This window comes from Leuresthes tenuis, unplaced genomic scaffold (genome assembly GCF_036924035.1).
Source record: "Leuresthes tenuis unplaced genomic scaffold, fLeuTen1.0.hap1 SCAF_9, whole genome shotgun sequence".
NCBI lineage: Eukaryota > Metazoa > Chordata > Actinopteri > Atheriniformes > Atherinopsidae > Leuresthes > Leuresthes tenuis.
Genome location: NW_027325363.1, coordinates 16,611,661 through 16,631,746, shown reverse-complemented (window position 1 = coordinate 16,631,746; position 20,086 = coordinate 16,611,661). Strand labels below are relative to the sequence as shown.

Here is a 20,086-nt window from a genome sequence, read left to right as displayed (position 1 = left end):
TGTACATCTAGATTTACACCAATAATTCCTACCTAAAATATTTTCATGGACATTTTCCTCAAGTCGTTTTGAAATGTTTTCATTTTCAAATATTTTATGTTGTTGCTCTATTCTGTTTTGTATCCTATCGGCTCCTACAGACCTTGGAAAAGGTTAGCTCGTGTAAATCTTTCAAAAATTTCTTCTCATAGTTACCTATGATTTATTTCGTGGACATTTTACACGATCAAAACAAAGTGATTTCAAAACATATTTTCTTCCTATTTTACTTTGTTGAAACAGGTATGTATCCTTTTTTTTTACTTTATTTTTTATTGTGTTGGTTTGTGTTTTATTTTAGAATAGATTATAGTTTTTCCTCCACATTCCTGTGTTAATTACTGACATTTACAGTTCAGTTCAACCGAATCTTTACACTATATGGCCACGGTCAACATGTCTTTATCTTAATCCATTTGTTTATGTTTTTGTGTGTCAAATATCATTTGTACACGTGCATCCTTTAATATCTTTAATATTCTAATCATATCTTATACTCCATATCACAGCTTTATATAATGTGTACAGTATTGTACCATTTTGCTATTTCATATCATACATCAGGTCATCTTCATATTCTGTAACATATTATTTACTTTGAATAGCAATCCTATTATCACTGCAAGTAGTTCATTTATAATATGGACACTATATATTTTTACATATCATAGCTGTTTGTTCTGAATATGTTTTTATCTTGTAATATATATATATATACATATAATCATATAATCATTCCTATCAAATCATATCATGTTTTCTGTGCTTTGGTTCGGTTTACTTCTTTGGATTGTTCTCCATGTGACCTTGTAATATGTTCTGCATCTCATGATAAACCTGGGTTCTCTTGCAATACTTCAGTCTCTGATTAATTTGGTTTCCTCATAACTGATTTTTAACCTCTAATGTTGATTACTGACTTGAGCTGAAGTCTTCATTTAACTGTCCTCAGTTAACCATGGCCATGGCTAATAGTTATTGTCCACTAATTATAATAGAGTCTATAGTTTTTAAAAAATACTATTCAAGAAATGATTCTCACCAAGTGAGAATAATTATATAATTATATATATAATTATCAGCAGTATAATGTAGGTTTTATTCACACAGAGTTGCAATACTTAAGATAACTGCATAGATTTTTTATCTATTCTTTATCCTGACCTGGCCTATAAACTAGAAATGCTTCATCATCAAAGAGCTGACTCATAGAGGAGTTTTACTCATGAAAGGAAAGAGAAACTGAAAAATGGTTGAAAGTGTATGGGGGGGGGGCAGACAGTCAGTAATGGCTGTAAAAGTCTCAGGGAGGGGTTTAAGGAGGTTACAGCTAGGTTAGTTGGGTAAATCATGTGTATAAATGACAGAATGGTTCATTTCAGGATAGGAAAGGTTTGTTTTTAGGAAAGAAGCTGCCAACACTTAAGTACCGTATGAGTTGGGGCCAGGGTTGGAGAAAAATCCTTATTTTGGCTCCTCTGATTGCTCCTCTGATGAGTTTCGGTAAACAAAGCATCCAATTCATATGATGGGGTAGAACAGACAGTCACAAGTTTTCCCAGCAGGAGATTGCCCAGAGTGTCTCTGCCCAAAAAGGCCGGCTTGCCCTACACCCACAGGGCATTCTGGTGACCAGAGATCGACAGTGAATTTTTAAAGAATAAATCTTCATTACATCATATAAAGTCAGTGGTTTTCCAACACTGCTTTTCTGTTATGTTATTACCTGATGTTCTGTCATGATCAAGTCACTGCTGTTTAATTGTTAAGCACAGCAGGCTGTTGATGCCTTTAAAGTTGAAAGATTATTCAGGTGAAAAGTGACTTGGAAGTACAGCAACATCCACTCCACCAATTATGATAGTTTGCAAAACATCTATAGCACCTATTTAAAGTTTGATGAACTACAATGTTTTGCAGTTCCTGCAGTGTGGAGTCAAAAAAAAAAGAGATAAGATAAGTATCGTATGAATCGGGCCTCGGGTTGGAGGGGGGGAAACAGACTGTAATGAACATATAAGTCCCAAGAATCCTGCTTTGTTACTGTTTCAGTAAGACCCCCGGCATATCTGGGGATATCTCAGGATTGTTCAGCAGTAATTAAACAGCCTTAGTAATGAACATACAGTATGTGTATGTATATTATATTCCATTATGACACATTTCTAACTGTTATTCGTCAGAACAAACTGCAGAGGATTTAGAGGATTTTGTTTTAACTCGATCGGACTACGGTATAGTTCCTTCAAAATTCAATAGCAACAAATGTTCAGGTGACATCTTAGCTTGCCACCCAAGTTAGGCAGCAGAGGTGCCACATAGAGTAGAAACAAGTCAAAGTTGTCACCATAACAGACCCCTCGCCAGAAGATGAAAATGTAGTGATGTCAAGATAGCAAGGTTTATTTGCAACGGTAGGTTCTTTCATATGATGTGAGAAAACAGAATTATAGTGAAAACGTGACTAAAACCAGCATTTTAAAACATGTTAGTCTGACTGATATTGTGTTAAACTGGATTTCTGAATGCCGTTGGGTGTCAAATTACTCCTGCACACGTATCTGCATAGCTACCTAAACTGGCCAAAGTGCATTCTCCATAGATCCGGCTGCGGGCTCTGACACAAAACTAACTGAAGAAGCCAGTACAACAACAGAGACTTTCAAGGAACAACATGGCAAAAATCCAAAACCTCATAGCGTGTATGAAATTAAATTGAAAATGAAAGTGACACAGCTCTTAATTCCTGTGTATCCACTGCTCAATCGCAATAAGAGCTCCACTTTCTCAATGTATTTGCACATAAAAACACAATCACTCAATACAAAGTATATTTCAGCTGCAATTAGATCAACAAAATATGGCCAATTAATAACAGTCCCATGCTCACCCTTAGAGACAGGATTAAGTACATCTCTCTATTTAAAAAAAAACTCCAACAAAACATGTGTGAATACATAGGATATGTAAATAATACATAGGTGTTAAACCAGTTTCCAAAGAATGATTTGTTTCTGTATGTGATATTGACATACTTCCATTAGAAATATTTGTAGAGAAATGATACAGACAGCATAAGGGCACGGTGATAAACACCTGAAAACACCTATGCTACCTGGGTGATTCGGAAAGACGTTGGTCCTTCTAAATTTTGTGATATGATTGGCATATTTTTCCAAATGACAACAGGTTTCATGTTTGCTGATAATAGGCCTCTCTTGCTTGCACTAGTTGTACTGTTGCCATAGAGATCTAAATCTCTAGCCACCTGAAAGTTGCCTTTATTAGGATGTAGGCAGTTGGTTCATACATGTCCAATTATCCTTTGATTATTATATTATACTATATTGTTCAACATATTTTACTATATATTTCTAATGGGATACCAAATAGCTAGGTAATTAACATAAAGAGATGGGAAGTCTCTGGACAATGTGACGACAACAGAAACCCTACTGCAGAACCCTATTGTGCTGCATTCAAGTACCATGGTAAGCTTGTAAATTTGAGTTTAACCATTCGTTGTTCATTTGTACCTCCTGATACAAGGGTATGGCAACTAAATTATGGTATATTAAAGTACAGCAAAATATTTTGCTACAATGTGTTTTTTTTAGCTATATAAATATGAGCTTCTATTAAAAAAAAAAAAAAAAAAGCTACATAAATGTGCTGATGGCCGGTTTCTAATGCACCTTACAAGATGAATGTAGTATGTCCGACAGCATTTGAAGGCAGCATCTCCTGTAAAAATACGGCCGTCTCTCAGGCGCAAGTTTCAGTCTACGTGGAGACATGAAGTTGTTCTGTTGGGGAGACAGCTCCAGTGGACAGTTCGGTCCACAGGCAGCCCTTAGCCCAGTGACCTGGACTGTCCCCGGTGTTATAACCAGCATCTGCTGCGGAGAGCGGCACACTTTATTCCTGAATGCAGAGGGAGACGTTTTGTCATGTGGACACAACTCAAGTGGACAACTTGGACGAAAAAGTAATAATAATGGAAAACTGCTTGGTGAGTAAGATTTGCTATGTTTATTTTTAATAAAAGAAATAGCTTTGCAAGTACCCCTAGTCTGAAAGTAAGTATTATATAATATATATGTATATCTATACATATATATGTGTGTGTGCGTGTGCGTGTGTGCGTGTGTGTTGCTTGTTTTTGTTTGTTTGTTTGTTTTTCATCCACTGAGAGCTATGAGTCACATCTGACTAACATATTGCTGCAGGTTTATTTGCTCAGTTAAGTTTCAGTTTCGTTTCATCCTTGTTCGTCCAGGTAACGAAAGTTAACTAAAAGCGGCTTCCTTATCTATGTGTTCAGTTTTAATGTTGAGTTTGTCAAACAACAGACACCAGTTAAACATGAAAAGAAAACCTTTTGTTACAGTTTCATTCTTTCCTGAAATAAAAGGGAAAACTATTTCAATGAAGACTTTTTTTTTTTTTTTAAGCAAGCAGAGTTCCACTTTGCATCCTGTTGACTTTCTGATGTGTTTGTGTCTCCGTCTGCTGTCCTGCAAAAGGCCGTGTGGAGGGGCTGGGTGATGTGGTGGCGATGGCTTGTGGTCAGGACTATTGTTTGGCTTTGTGTGCATCTGGACATGTGTTCTCCTGGGGTGCAGGGGATGATGGACAGCTTGGGGTGTGTCCGATGCCACAGAGCATCACTTACAGACCAAGGCAAGCCTTCAGTGTTTGGAGTAGACCAATATTCACACACACACACACACACGCTGTTTTCAAAATATTTTTGAATGATTATTGTCTCCATGTCATCATGCAGCCGGGTGCCCATACCGCTGCCCATAGGAATAATTCAGGTTGCTTGTGGAAACTTCCATTCGCTGGCACTGACCAAAGGTAAGACGATAAACACAGCAACACGGCAGCTTTTTCTTTATATGGAAACAAGGCTTCTCCATTTTCAGTAGTAGAGAAGAGCTCTTATTTGATTTTCTTAATTGCCATAAAGGTGTACGTGTATAATTGTTGAGGAACTACATTTCTGGATTACACATATTCTGTTAAGTTTATCAGTGTATTATGTGAGAATTTACAGTGTTGAGTAAGAAAGATGAACTTATTATAGCTTTGATGAGATGAAAGTATTGTAATTTTTTTTTCTGCACTTACCTACGACTTTCCAGGAGGAGATGTCTTCTCGTGGGGTTCGAACAGCCACGGTCAGCTGGGCCTGGGGAGGGACGTGGCACTGCAGCACAAACCCGTCCTGGTGTGTGCCCTTACCGGAGTCGCAGTCACCAAGATTTCAGCAGGAGGGTCCCACACCCTGTTTCTCACGCTCTCCAGCCTGGTGTACTGTTGTGGGGCCAATAAATCAGGCCAGCTGGGGCTCAACAGGGTGGATGAAAAAGGTGGAGTCATTTAATCTTTCTCAGTCTGGTCGAGCACTGATGGCTCAGAGTAAGAAGGTTCCTGCTGTGAATCTCGACAAAGGCCTTTCTGTGGGGAGGTTGCATGTCCTCCCCACGCATGCAGGGATTCTCTCCGGGTGCTAAGGATTTATTGGTGATTCTAACGTGCCCTTAGGAGTTTGTGTGAGTGTTCATGGTTGTTTCTCTCTGTGCTGGACTAGCAACCTGTACCTGTGTATCTGCACAGGGTTGCCCCCTGCTCAGAGAGCTATTTTTCAGTACTTCAGATGCATCATTTTGGTGCCAGTGTAGCTAACCTCACACTAAACTCCCTTTTAAAATACACTCAGTTGCACTCGAATAAGGGTCACTGACTCATTATATGTGTTATTTTCATGGTGTCTTTCTTTAGATTTCTTTTTGATTTTCTACAGGCCGGTTTAACATCTGCATGGTGCCTGCTCTCAGACCTCTGGGTGTCTCCTTCATCAGCTGCGGAGAATCACACACCGCTGTGCTGACAAAGGTGACAAAATCCTCAGATTTCACCCAGTGATTAGATATCTCACTGTCAAGATAATTAGTCTAAGTTACTTTAGATACTTTGACTCTGGAACTTCTAGGATGGGAAAGTTTTCACTTTTGGAGAAGGAAGCAACGGTCAGCTTGGTCACAACTCCTCCACCAATGAAGTGAGGCCCAGACAGGTTGACGGTTTGGATGGATCCACATCCCAGATAGCATGTGGCAGGTAAAAACTACAACTTGTGCTTCATTATAAGATCATTTTAGGCGGTGCTGACATAATAGTGTCTTATTTAGAGTCACTTTTTTAGGATTATTCAGAGGAAATGCCATTATGTTGTGGCTTACTCTGTCTTAGTGAATATTCTTTTGAATTGTAAGAAGTGGTTCTGGCCTCCCAGGTGTCACACTCTGGTTTTGACATCCTCGGGCCAGCTGTGGGCTTTCGGCAGTGGGGAAAAAGGTCAAATAGGGACTGGACAGCCAGATGGGAGTCTGTCTCCCACTCTGGTTCAACTTCCGTGGAGCTCTGAGGGTGCAGCAGCCGTACCAAGTGGTATGTATGCATTGGCACTGGGCAGTGAGTGCTTGAGTAAATGCATCAAATGAGGTTGTTTATTTGATCTTTTGTCAGAAAAGTAGTCCCGGTGATGCATTTCCACATGAGAAATTAGAGGAGACTGTTATGTGACGTTTTGACTTCATGGTTGTTTTATTCTTTGACAGTTTGCCACGTCAGACTAAGACGTGACCAGTTACTCTCTTAATCTTGTATAGGCTGATTTACTTTAATACCAAAAGTTTTTCACAAGATTTCCCATTTTGCTATTATTTGCTGAAGCAGACTTGAAAATATCAGCTGGATGGAATTCGAGCTTCACTTACTCTTCAACTGAAAAGGTAATGTGAAAACCATTTAAAAACTCGCAGTTTCTACCGATGTTACCCCCCCCTCCAACCGAAGGGAAAAGATAGAAATACAAAGTTTCACGGCCCTCTGTCTTCAGACTTCTCTTAAGAACTCGGATCATGGACAGATAATCGGGCGGCTCGATGAGACCAAACTGCAGAAGTGGCTAACAATGCAACACAGCAACGTGGAAGCAAGAAGGTGATTTGTCCACTGCGCTGAACTTTTGTTGTAGTTATGTTTACATTTTAAGTTTGAGAAATGTTATATTTCCATGTTTCCGGTGTTTCTAACGCTCTCCCAATACGTTTTTCCTCTTTGTGCAACAGAGAAATAGAATCAATGTTTTCGACAAGTTCAAGTCTTGTCGCAAGTTTCACAAGAGCAGAGTAAGTCGCTGTTTTTATAAGCTTTCTTTCTACTGTTTAGGTGTTAGGGAAGTCATTTATTGAATTCAATGCTCTGTACGGCCTGTAATTTCTTTGTTTGAACACTTTTTTCCACTTTTGATTTCAGTGGGCCTCCACTGGAAGCCGGTGCCTTAACGGTGGACCTCGAGGCTGCCAGTCAAGCTTTCGACCAGCTGTTAGCAGTCCCATGGATCAAACAATCAGTTGAGAATCATACGACATGTTTAAGCAAACAATCCTAAATTGACAGAATTTTGAATACATGCATTTGGTACAGTAACATTTCAGAGACATGTGGAAACATCGCTGTGTGATCTGATGGAGCCTCTTTCCGTGTAGGTGAATCTAGAACTCCTGCTTGAGTTGCTCGTTGCCTCGAGAACCGCCTTAAAATCTCCAGAGATCCTTCTGATTCTGCTGACATGCCCCCTTCTGAGAGAGGACTCTCATGTCATGAAGAATGTTTTGCCTCTGGCAATTGTTATCTCGCATCTCAGCGAGAAGACTCTGGCAACACTAAGTAAAAAAAAAATAGAAGAAATTTGACTTGAATTTATGTTCTATATATGTGTTTTTATTTCTATTGTTTAATTCTGTTTGCTTCTGAAATCATGCATGCACAGTTTAGAAATGAATGCGTAACATTTTCTTATTGATAGTGAATGCCTTTTTTTTTTCTGCAGAAAGCTTGTGGTCGTCCCTTCCTGCTTCCACACTGCTGAAGCACATCATGGTCTTCAAAAATGCCCTGGGCTTCATGTTAAACAACGGCCTCCTACAGACTCACAACCCGGGGGTCAGATACCTGCTGGAAGCCCTGAAGCTGCTGCATAAAGTCAGTGCTGAAAGTTTCATCTCAGCCATTAACGGGTTTACTACCTTTTTCAATTTCGGGAAAAATCATGAATTATACGGCGTCTTTTTTTTTACTGATCATCTACCGAATCTGTAAAGTTTGACCGGTTGACATAAGTTAACCGACCGATTGGACCGCTGGTTGTGTTTGACGTGGCAAAGTCACAAAAATCTTTGTTTAGACATTGATAAGTGAAATGAAGGATTAGGGGAGATGTCGTGTCTGATTTTTGTTCTTTAAACGACATCTTTTAAGGCAAACAAGTCTGGAAAATCCTACAAAGTCCCACTGAGCACCTTTTATGTGGAGGAACTTGACCAAGCTGTTGTGCCACAGCAGGACGTCGCTCTTTGGTTTGCGTGCTCTCAAATTGAGGTAAAAGCAGGCAGCGTGATATACAAAATGTTCAAAGCTGCTTCTTTTTTTCTGAATAGGTTTTGATTTTGGTCGCTATCCCCAGCTGAAGCAACTTCTTGCTAAAGTGTTCATTTTTTTACGATCATTATTTTTTCTTACAGGATGACGAGAACACACCTGTCATCTTCTGCCGCTACCCATTTGTTTTCACTTTGATTCACAAGACTGCAGTGTTTAACATCTTTGCAAAAGTAACGAAGGTACGATATGTGTTAGGAGTTTGATCATTCAAAGAACATCGTGCTGCCGACGATGCAGCCAGAGTCTCACTCACAGAGGGTTTTGTAATGACAGACAACTCATCAAATGGTTTGCAAAATACCTCCTGGGTTCCGTCGGGAGCTTTTTGAAGATTTTGCAGACGAAACCAGTGCCCCGGTCTTCCAGCTAACTCTGAGACGAACTCACTTGATTGAGGACTCCTTCAGACAGCTGGGGGCAGCCGACCATTCCACCTTCAAAAAGGAGCTTTTGGTAAACGTGACATGAAAATGTTTGCCTGCTTTTGTGTTCAAGGGTTTACAGAAGTGTGAATTTAGCACTTATAGGTCCTGGACCCCACACTTCCTATGTAGCCTCGCATGTCTTTTTCACAGTATGACAAGTTCAAAGTAACTTAATGAGTAAATCTGGTTGAGGCCCTGAAGTTGAAGTGTTTACATTGAAAAGATAAAGTTTAAAGTCAAGACAACTTTTACTTTAATGATAAACAGATACAAATCTTTTTTCTTGGCTGAAGTGGAACATTTGCCCCAAAACTATGTTTTATTGTTAGAAAATTGATGATGGAAAATTTAGATCTGCATCAATAAAGCAGATGGAAATGTACATTTATGTCAGTAATATATATTTTTTCTATTCTAGGTGCAGTTTGTGGATGACAGGAAGGTGATGAATGTCAACAAAAAGGACTTTTTCCTTCATGTGTTTGAAGAGCTGATAACCCCTGAATCTGAAATGTTTATGTTCAATGAGAGCAAGACTCTGGCCTGGTTCCCACCCCGGGTAAGACCAGCTTATCAAAGAGAGACGACTGTATTCATTTTGCCAAAAGCCAACCAGTCACTGTGTTTTAGGTCTAAACAGCTCTGTAGTCAAAGAGGAACTCATGAACCGTTGCATATGTGAATAGAATTTGGATAGTTGAAATAATTTAAGTAAGGGTCATTTTCACAAGATTACATAAGTGTATTGATAAGGTCTTTTTTTAAATTATTGATAGACACATTTTACCTACAACTTTTAACATTTTACCTACAACTTTTAACATTTCCCTGTGTAATGATGGATAAACTGCGTTTTATTTCCCAAAAAAAACAGCCAAAAGTGGAGGAGAAGAGCTACTTCCTGTTTGGCGTTCTCTGTGGCCTGGCTCTTTACAACCACAACATTGTACACCTGCCCTTTCCGAAAGCTCTCTTCAAGAAGCTGCTCAGTGTGAAACCATCACTGGATGACATGAAGGAGTTTGAACCTGTGCTGGCAGAGTGAGACTGATTAAAAAATGCATAACTGATCATAACTGAACAGCTCTCTGAGTAGGTTATCTACGTTGGATAAGTTGCACCCAGTTACGTCAAATAGTTAAAGAATTCCAAAGTATAAAAAGAGAGTGTGAATGTTTTACTGGCACAAGGGAGGTGTTGCTCTATTTCTGGAGGTCTTTAGCTGCAGCTGACATATTTATAGAGGACGTGCAGATCGTGATGAGGTTGGACTAATCTTTCGCAACATTGATTTCGTGTTGAGGTCTTGGAGGTGCATTCTGGAGGACTACACCCCCGATCAGATCGAAGCCCTGGACGTTCCTTTCACCGTAGGTTTACTAAATGACAGTCTTCAAATGACCCAATGCCTGCATGTGTACATGCGCTATTCCAGTCTCAATGCAACTGTTCTCTGACAGGTGACCTGGGGTGATGAGGAAGTTGAGCTGGATCCAAGTGAACCTGGGAAACTTGTCACTGGGTCAAACAGGTATTTTTGATTGGCTTAAACGTTTTTGTAGAAAATGGAACTATAAGTCTGCCTCTTAATCTTTTGAATATGTACACTTCTTGAATTTTGTGTCTCATGTACGTGTCACTCTGCTTTCCCGCCATCTATCAGTCCACGTATGCTCACGCTGATCAGGATGCTGCATGTTGATACACAAGGACCATTTACATCAGTTCAGGCTCAGAGTTTTTTCATTGACGGGTATCAGCTCACCAGAAGGTGTTTTTTTTTTTTCTCTCATAGGAACAAATATGTTGCTGCCATTGTCAACCATGTCTTTAACAAATCTGTGGAGGGAGTGTTTGAAGCATTCAAGAGAGGGTTCTTCAAAGTGTGTGACCGAGATGTGGTGGAGTTCTTCCAGCCGGAGGAGTTGCAAGCAGTGATGGTGGGCCAAGAAAACTACGACTGGGAGGTGTTCAAGAAGGTTGGCTGAAGTCTTTTTTTGAGTCTTTGAAAAAGCTAAGAAATGTTAGTTAGTACGTAGATTTAGTTTTACACAGCGTGGAATACACAAGAATACATAAATGTCCACAGTACTGACAAAACGTAACACACCAGCACTGTCTGTCCATTCTGTTTCCAAATGGTCAGAGACTTTAAATTTCATAGCATTGTGGAGATATTTCTTAACTGAATGAGGTTCGAGAGGTGTGTTTGTGTGGAGATAGCCCAATACTTAAAAAAGCAGAAGCAAGTTTGATCTGTCTGTTCAAAGTTTCAATTTAACCCCAGTTTGAATATCACAGGTCCGTGTTTTGAGGTTGCCAACAGCACCTAAACACGTGCTAAAAGACTGACTAAAGATTTACGGACATTGGCTTCCTGTATGTAAACCATATAACCACAAATTATATTTAGCTGCATGATGCAAATAGTTTACTTTTCTTGTATATTCTCTGCACTGGTGTAAAATGTTCCAAGTTAAATATCTTAAATTCAAAATGCTGCTTATAGTAAGTAAAAGGGCCCTGAGAGGCTAGTAAACACTGCTGACTGATATAGTGTTATTGCTTCTGTGTGTAAGTTGGGTTTTTGTCGGGACATTAGGTCGGATTTTTCTCAACATGCCATTTTGGTTTATCTCTTTGGGCCTTGACTGTTATTTAGTCTCAGTAAAGTCAAATTAAATGTGAATAATGCACCTCAACAGTTTGCTTGACAAAACTACATTTACGTAGGTTGGAGTTACCAGAACCTACATAAGTCAGTGAAAGCATCAGCAGGGCCTTTTAGATTAGAAGCCTTTTTAGGCATCTGAACTGTTTATTTCTCAAACAGAACACCGTTTATGAAGGAGAATACCATGCTGGCCATCCAAACATCACTACCTTTTGGGAAGTGTTTGAGAAACTGACAGCAGAGGAGAAGAAAAAGTTCCTCTGTAAGTATTCAATGCGACCGTACTTCTTGTCACACGTCAAGCTTCACGTCAGTTTTTTCTCTTTCGATTTAATGTCTGATGCCTCCATGTCACACTTTACCTGATCGTTTTATTACGTTATTGTCTGCAGTGTTCCTCACAGGCTGCGACCGAGTCCCCTTCATGGGAATGGAGTACGTCACCATGACAGTGGCCGTGTTGCCTAATGCCTCTGAGAGCCATTTGCCAGAATCGCTCACCTGCCATTCTCTGTTGTTGCTGCCCATCTACAAGAGATACCCAGTCGAGAGGACAATGCAGAACAGGCTGCTTCAGGCTATCCATCATAACAGAGGCTTCTGGAAGGAATAGGCAATAGGCACAAGAACGGCTTCCTCTAAAGACGGCCCATATTTATTTAGCTTTGAGGCTTATTTTACTTCTAATTTGAATATTACAAGTGAAGTTTTAACATAGGTCATTTGAGATGTTGATACCTATTGTATCATTTAGTTGATCAGAATAACTAAATTTCACTCTCTGTTGGCTCTGCAGCTTGAACACAGTGTTTAAAATGTTGATGCCGTTTTCACAACTCACTGTTATTATGTCAGTTTGCCAGATGTTTTGTGTAATTAATGACAACCAATCAAAAAAGGTAAAAAGAATCACATATTTCTGTCATTTGTATCTTACTTACCAACCAAATAAACATACTCTTCAGCAACAATGTTCTGCAGTTCATAATTAGGTTTAAAATGAGGTTTTATTTGAATATTCTCTGAATCACAGAATGAAAAGATGCCTTTTAGATCATTCAGAATACAGCCTCATATCTTACAGGTTGCCTATTTCTCCATTTACGTCACTTCTGAATTCATCTGAAGTCAGATTTGTGCTTTGTTCCTCTGGGAGTGGCAGATTAAATCATTTTCTACCCTGGAAACATCCGACAGTAAAGTTATGACACCTTAGCAAAAGCAGCTCCATCAGTCACACTTTATTTATGGGTCACATCACTTCAGTGGCTCGGTTTTAAATCGGCTTTCCTTGTGCTTTCAGATGCTCAGGCTGGATGTTACAGCGGTCAAATCACCCACAACATGTCCACAGAATGAGTCCTTGATGAGATGCTTCCTGTTTAAGCGAGCACTTATCAAAACACTTCCAGTTGTGCCTCAAGTCACTGAGTTTAAGGCTTTAATCTTTTTTTTTTTTTTTTAATTCAGGGAAAAGGTAAAAACATTTTATTTATGGTTTCATTTCCTTAAATAATTTCAGTCGATGTGAATCATCCTCTGGTTTGAAATAACAAATAACATTGGCAACACAAAGAGAAAAAAGTTTCATTGTGACGGAAGACTACAAGCACAATGAAGCACTGCTGACATAAAATTACAGTATTTCAAGTATCCAAAGAAGACTATAACAGTTTCTATCGAGCAGACGTCTTTCCCTTTCTTTAGTCCATCTGACTTTCAATATGAAAAGCAGTAAATCATAAACTGAGTTTTTAAAAAGGATACCAAAGCTTAAGTTCACCTATCTTCATCTAGCACTGAAATGTCACCGTTTCTCTTTCCAAGAGGCGTAAGGTAGCAGAGCTCACAAATGAAACAAAGCACGTACAAAAGGATTGAACATTTCAAACGGCCGCCTTCCAGCCACGTTTGCAGATCAGTTGCGTAAACCTGGTTTCCAGACCCCACCGCGTCAAAAGGTCAGTTTTCCACCAAATGCCAGACATTTCATCAATTAACAACCAAACGGAAAGTCAAAATAGTCCAAGTGGAGCCAGCTGATCTCTTTTTAACCTGGATTTGACTTTCTTCTCTACATCGAATGAACAGTGGGTGTGAGGTTAATGTGCTTTACGTCGGCTCAGAATTACCTCCAGTGACGATCGATCAATCCAAAGCAACATCTTCAATAATACTTCGGCTATTCACAGACACACATAAATAGTCCTAAAATAAAAAAAAAAATGACAACATAATTGACACGAACAGAAACAAATAGAAAGCCACTTGCTACAAATTTGGACAAATTTACATACAAAAACAAAACAAAAAAAAGGCAATACTAACAACATGGCTGTGCTGTGTGAGGAAAGGCAGCGATGCCTCACGTCTCACTTGTCTTGTAGCGTGTTGTTTTGCTCCACGACTCTTCTGAGAAATCTGTCCTTGTATAAATCTGTGAGAAATATTTCTTCCCAAGTTCGGCTTCTCTGATATGTGTATGAAGTTTTTTTTGTTCGTTTTGTTTTGTTTTTTTCTGGGATGAGCTAGCGTTTCGGACGGACAAGTTTATCCTCTACACAAGCGGACGTGTGCGTCTGTTGTAGCTTTTATCTGATGAGATGGTAGGTGAGCCAGTACATGAAGATGGGCTGGGCTGCTGCTATAGACATGGTGAGGTACATCCTGAGTTGGTTTCTGGTTCCCCTCACCAGCCTCCCCTCAGCCGCCGCCTCGGACAGCAGCTTCAGACGCAGAGTGCGGATCTGAGGAGAAACCACCGAAACATGCTCTTCTTTAATCAGCCATTACCGCTCACATCTTATTTATTTTGACTGTGGAAGATGACTTGTCTATGTTAGCGCATGCAACTAGCAAAAGACTGTGTTCATTTCCATATTCTGAAGGTGGAAACTTTGTCGGTGCTTATCTTGAACCACAACTAAATTAAGCCGAATTAGAAAGGAATAGAAAAGAAAATGCTTCAACTCACCATGAAGACAAAGATGGCTACACAGCACCACAGTAGCGAGAGATAATATGCAGGCCTGCCAAACAAAAGTCCAGCTATCACACCAACAATCATCCTGGAGAAACAAGAGAAAACAATGAAGGATGACATTCACTGAGCAAAAAACAAAAAACAAACAAGAAATCACAAGATTCTAATTACAACATAGGTACATACCCAACATATTTGTATCCAGAAAAGGCTACAAGGTCTATGGTAGTGAGGTCTGTGTTTACAGTGACAAGGTAAAGAGACAACAGGACCGCCAGGACCTCCATGATCAACCACACCAAAGCTGAGCTGGCCTGAACTCCCAGCAGCTCTGGAGAAAACCTGAGTTGGACAGAACAGATAAATGAATATCACAGACTTGCATACTGAGGAGTGTATGGGAAGCTCTTACTGTCATCTGTGTTACTTAAGCTACAAGAATGCTGAGTAATTAAGCTGTCTTTATTTTGCACATTATTTACAAAGTGTACAAAATCAAGATACAACTGAGAAATGATCGAGATCCACTCATTTTGCAGAAGCTTTTCTCCAAAGAGACTTAAAACCATCAGTAAAGAAACGCCGACAAACACATCAAGTGCTAAATAATGAAAGCTAAAGACATCGCAGAGCCTTAGATTTGGATGTCTTTTCCAAAAAAAAAAAAAACCTGACTGGTGCGTGCGTACCTGTTCTGTGTGCCGAGAGCCAGTCCAGCCACCAGGATGTATGTGATGAAACCCATGGCGGGAATGTAAAGGTCAGGAGCGTTCACATCAAAGCGTGGAGCCACGGGTGTGTCCTGCTGGTAGCTCACCTCCCAATTCTACAACACACACACACCAAATCAGCACTGCTCAAACTCTGGGCCTGAATATTGAAGTTAAACCACAGACTATCCAATATTTTAGAACATTCAAAACATAGGCAGAATGGCATGCTTACTGGGTGGTACAATACTACTACTACAACTAATAATTATAGCAATTATTACGCGCCTAACTGAAAGATTTATGCTTCACAGGTGGAGGTGAACTTACCTCGTGCATGTAAGGAAAAACTAGGAGGCCAAGCTTTTTCCCCACGTACACCGTGTCCACAGCAAAGTAGTATTTCAGCTTAGAGATTGGGATGAACCTGTCCAGCTGTCAACAAACAGTCAAACACAAAGACATGCGCACACGGATTGTTTGATGTTGCATGTTCTCTCCCGTTCAGCCTGCTTTTACTGAGAAAATCGTATGAGCAGAATTTTAAAGTGCACAAGCGTGACCCAGTCTTACGTTCTTGTCCACCATTTCTCTCCCCTGGGAAGCCAGTGAGCTGCCATATGCCATGGCCAAGTTCGACATGGGGTCTGAGAGGATGGACTGGCCAGGATATTCTCCTGCTTGAGGGCCGGCCTGCTGGTTCCTGCCAACATGAGACAAAGAGACTCAGCCCAAAGACTAAGATGATCCATCAATCTAATTAATATAAAAGGCATGCAAGTATACAATATAAATAATGTACAATATTACACAACAGGTTCTGTTTTCAAAATGTGAAACCTGACTGAAATGAGGCGCAGGAGTCTGTCTCTAAACATGCTTTATTTCATCCTCCCACCTGTAGGCTCCATGTGATCCAGGCCCAACTCGACTAGTATCCTCAAACACATGGCTGTCATCTGATCCGTCCACAGAACTATTCCTCTGACGCATATGAGGCTCTGAATGAGAAAAAAAGAAAGCAATTAGAGAAGGACAGACGGCAAAAACAGGAAGAAGCGGATTTCTTGAATCACTTTCACAATCTTAGAAAAGGCATCAAGCAGACAGGATATGTGAATGATCAAATAAAGCAGCATGCATACAGAGAGACATTTGAAGTCAGTTCCCAGTGAAAGCAATCACATCTCACTCTTATCACAAAACCAGATAAAACCATCTGCAAGAGCCAGGACACCTTCAAGTTTGGACCTTGTCGTTCCTGAAGTCCAAACAATCTTTTACCAAGACATATAACCAGCTCTGAAGACATTTTTTTTTACACGTGTTGGTTGCAAATTCCAATAGTTTTAATAACAGAAACATTAGTGAAAAAGCCTGTGGTGGTCGACAGTTAGTTTTAGGTTGTCATGCTTATATTCTGATGGACATATTTGACAGTTTGCTAACTTCTCTAAACAAAGTATAATAACGTATATATAACGTGAATAATTAAATGTATCAAAGGTTCGACTAAAGTTGTGTACAAATCCGCACACAAACGGTTCACCAAACGGGAAGACACGAAAAGGGATGTCTGAAGAGAAAACCGTTAGCCATACTAAAGGGGTTTAACGGTAAGTAAATTAGCTTGTTAGCAGCGTTAAAATACTTAGCTGTTCTTTATTAGCGTATTTTAGTGAAGCTGTGGGCTACTGTTAGACATGAAATGACTATCATTTGACATTTAGTGTGTGTCTTTTACAGTCCCCTGATGTGATGTGTTAACCTAAACCGGCTGAAGGGAGCGAGCTATATCCGTTGGCTTCCAGAAAGCTAGCAGAACTAAATATACATGCGCCCCACAAGGTTTTACTGGCTTGATTGATAAGAGTACGTACGTAACTTACGCTGTCTGAACCCACTTTGAGTTGCAGTATAATCCATTTGAGCCGGCTCGTGGGAGACAGAAGCTGTCAAAAACAACTTTACTCAGTTAGTACTAGTTAGCAAGCTGCACCAGGGAAGTTAGAGTCATTCATAAGATTTACACGGAAGTAAACACTATCTTTTTCTTCTGTTAGTTTGAGGGGCTAAGCAAACAGGAAAGGGAAATACCGCCATCTAGTGGGTGGATGTGTCACGTTCAACCTGATGCTGAGGTCCACTATACTCTTTTCGATCTTTTGTCGCTTATATCACTGCTATTGTAACCATGATTCTTGTACCTTCAACTTTTAACATACCACGTGCACATGTCCCACACCCTCTATGATTCCATGTCTGATGCGAATAAGTCACTCACTTATCTATCAAAGGTTTTTTGACTGTATAAATCATAAAGAAATCTTTTATGTGATTGTAACAAATGAGGGTTCCTGCTTCCTTGTGAGAATCTTGGCTATTTTTCACTCAGAGCGTAACTAAGATGTACAAATTCTGTATCATGTAGACAATGTATGCAAATGGTTCCGGGGTTTTTTGTTATCATGCACTGCTGATCTTAACAACTGTTGAAGAGACCACAACAGGGATCACAGTACACCATGGAATTGTGCTCACATATAATGCTAAAGTAGAAGAATTATGAATCATTTATTTCAGATTGAGGGAAGACATAAAATTGGCACTTCCCGTCTGATTTTGCCCTTAAGGCATATAGCCTAATTAGATTAACTATTTAGGTCATGACATAACCAGTTGTCTACCAAATGATATATTTACTGGCTGTGTTGGATGTTATGCCTAAGCTTATGTGTTGGCTCTTAAGTTAAGTATGTGCAGAGTGACTGAGAAAACTTCTCTCTTGATGTATACTGCCTTCATGTGGTGTGACCACTAGAAAGGCAAAATGCTGACACTCACAGTGATGTAACATGACATGCATCAGGCAAAACTCAAAACTAAACCAACACATCTCTGTATTGAAGAACCTCTACAGTAGTATTCCGTTTCATATGACTCCTCACGCGGCTGATCTTTGTTGTACTGAAGTTGCCGTTGTCCATATTTACTGGAAGCTGCAAAGCAAAAACGTCAGAGATTGTTATGATACCACAAAATACGGCGACATTCTAGCTTGATATTTCAATTAAACAAAACACAAACTGAACAGAAAGGAATGATATTTTTAGCAATCCCCAAAGAGAAATTCTCATGTTGCAGTGTACTTTACTGAGGAGAGAGAATGCTGACAAACTTTTGGAAAGTTCAAGTGCAGCAGAGATAGAGAGGTGTGTTTGAAATCTCAGAGATCACCATCAAAGTTTTGTGTTGTTGGGTTTTTAGCTTGGCAACAAATGAATAGATGATGTCATATGCACCATCAGTTCCAGATCTGGCTTGTAGAGACCTTCCTTCTGGGTAACACGTCCAGGATTATGTCATTTCTTGTTAACAAGCGCTACAGTTTCTCTTCCTTATTCTCGCTCCTCTATTTGCAGCCTTTGTGTACCCGTATAGTCTGAGAGTAAAGAGAGGTATTGAAGAATGGAATATGTTCTTGCAGCCATGTCTTGGTTAAATAAATAATGATACATTTCCAAATATCCTGCTGTGTGCTCCGAGCTCATCCATTGCAATCTCACATTCCCCTTTGATGATCAAGGGAAGGAATGGTTTTAACATCTTCCTCCTCACTTTCTGTTTTTCTCCTGCCCTATATCTTCACTGTCTTCTCTGCAAATTGCCTGGATTTGGGTTCTTTTCTGGGCATTACCTGGGCTTTGGAAAGCTCACCACTCTCACATGTAAACAGCTGTCTCATTGGTACAGAAACTCATCACACCAGGTATCTAAAAAGTGCCAGAATGCACAGAAGAGATCCTCCCAGCAGCACGGAAAATATTTTCAAAAATCAGAGAAAACTCAAGAAGATACAAAGCAAAAGAAGATGCAAAATAACCAGAGATACTGCATAAACAGCCTATTAGTAGACATATGTGTTGGACAATTATAAACAGTACCCGAAGGAGGAGAGAGATAAAGTGTCATTGCCTGCTGGTTTCAGGGGTGTGGTATGAATGCTCTGTACTGAGACTTGGAAACTGTAAATGAATCCCTTACTGAAAGCCTTGTCTGTCATCACAAAACAAAGTGATAAACTGTACGGCCACAGGCAGAGTGGCTGTGATGCTACAGGGACCTTTTGCTGAAACAGACACACCCACATTCCAGCTTTCAGCAGTGACGGTAAATCAGTGTGTGCTGATGGGAAGTTGTCTCTCAAAACAAAAAACAAGTGATACACATCTTTGACTTTATAGGTCTGAACCGAGATCATTTCTTAGAAATGCTAAAACAATATAAACACACACACACATATATTTGAACAGTATGGCAGTTCCCAGAGGAGGTATTTTCTACACTGGTTCTTATTGTAAAGCATACATGATTTAAAGATCACAATACTCATGTTAGTGTTGTTGTTTAGAAAGTGTTCTTTCCAATAATAGTCTGCATGCCAGCATATTTAATTGAAAAAATACCTTACAAATCCCTTTCAATGTACCCAGCTTTACAAATAATGATCATGTCATAGTTGGACTTCCTGTTCTGCAAAAGATTGGTAAGACAGCACATTTTGTTGTTGCAACAAGAACAAAACAAAGAACATTTTTATGAAGTTTTCACTCCACATATATGCACATCAATTTGGAAAGACATTGCTTTTCTGATGGCTTTACTGTTAAAAGGAATTTCTCAATAACAGCTTCGTAGGAAATAACAAGACTGTCATGTCAATCGTAGTTGCACTAAA

At 39.7% G+C, this 20,086-nt stretch overlaps 2 protein-coding genes across 7 annotated transcripts; one reads left to right on the top strand and one right to left on the bottom strand.

The window, feature by feature from the left end:
* Positions 1–3,803: 3,803 nt before the first annotated feature.
* Positions 3,804–12,637, top strand: LOC140314396 (probable E3 ubiquitin-protein ligase HERC4). Of its 4 annotated transcripts, none has more exons than XM_072392563.1 (23): positions 3,804–4,051; positions 4,566–4,722; positions 4,826–4,902; positions 5,190–5,417; positions 5,852–5,943; positions 6,041–6,168; positions 6,344–6,498; positions 6,787–6,842; positions 6,950–7,053; positions 7,182–7,241; positions 7,369–7,465; positions 7,602–7,782; positions 7,946–8,097; positions 8,374–8,493; positions 8,637–8,735; positions 8,830–9,009; positions 9,400–9,540; positions 9,856–10,022; positions 10,285–10,351; positions 10,442–10,512; positions 10,777–10,960; positions 11,815–11,917; positions 12,048–12,637. In XM_072392563.1, the coding sequence occupies exons 1-23, from the start codon at positions 3,835–3,837 to the stop codon at positions 12,266–12,268; spliced, it is 3,057 nt and encodes a 1,018-aa protein (XP_072248664.1). In that variant the 5' UTR covers positions 3,804–3,834; the 3' UTR covers positions 12,269–12,637. The 4 variants fall into 4 exon arrangements, with proteins under 4 accessions (XP_072248664.1, XP_072248663.1, XP_072248666.1 ...); XM_072392562.1 differs by having other exon boundaries at positions 6,784–6,842; XM_072392565.1 differs by having other exon boundaries at positions 6,962–7,053; positions 12,048–12,636.
* A 1,519-nt stretch (positions 12,638–14,156) lies between these two features.
* On the bottom strand, positions 14,157–17,366 carry yif1b (Yip1 interacting factor homolog B (S. cerevisiae)). Of its 3 annotated transcripts, none has more exons than XM_072392566.1 (8): positions 17,229–17,366; positions 16,247–16,349; positions 15,922–16,051; positions 15,679–15,783; positions 15,328–15,464; positions 14,825–14,980; positions 14,630–14,723; positions 14,157–14,402 (listed from the first exon to the last, which is right to left on the bottom strand). In XM_072392566.1, the coding sequence occupies exons 1-8, from the start codon at positions 17,272–17,274 to the stop codon at positions 14,247–14,249; spliced, it is 927 nt and encodes a 308-aa protein (XP_072248667.1). In that variant the 5' UTR covers positions 17,275–17,366; the 3' UTR covers positions 14,157–14,246. The 3 variants fall into 3 exon arrangements, with proteins under 3 accessions (XP_072248667.1, XP_072248668.1, XP_072248669.1); XM_072392567.1 differs by having other exon boundaries at positions 17,238–17,366; XM_072392568.1 differs by having other exon boundaries at positions 17,253–17,364.
* Between the last annotated feature and the right edge of the window lie 2,720 nt (positions 17,367–20,086).

What these genes read in the sequence shown, in the direction of transcription:
- LOC140314396 (XM_072392562.1), top strand. Translation starts at nt 3,835, where the DNA reads ATGAAGTTGTTCTGTTGGGGAGACAGCTCCAGTGGACAGTTCGGTCCA. An exon ending in TCTTTGCAAAAGTAACGAAG is followed by an intron (nt 8,736 to 8,829) that starts GTACGATATGTG and finishes TTGTAATGACAG; the next exon opens with ACAACTCATCAAATGGTTTG. An exon ending in TGGCCTGGTTCCCACCCCGG is followed by an intron (nt 9,541 to 9,855) that starts GTAAGACCAGCT and finishes CAAAAAAAACAG; the next exon opens with CCAAAAGTGGAGGAGAAGAG.
- yif1b (XM_072392566.1), bottom strand. Translation starts at nt 17,274, where the DNA reads ATGGATTATACTGCAACTCAAAGTGGGTTCAGACAGCGTAAGTTAC. An exon ending in GAGAAATGGTGGACAAGAAC is followed by an intron (nt 15,784 to 15,921) that starts GTAAGACTGGGT and finishes GTTTGTTGACAG; the next exon opens with CTGGACAGGTTCATCCCAAT. An exon ending in TTTTTCCTTACATGCACGAG is followed by an intron (nt 15,465 to 15,678) that starts GTAAGTTCACCT and finishes TGTGTGTTGTAG; the next exon opens with AATTGGGAGGTGAGCTACCA.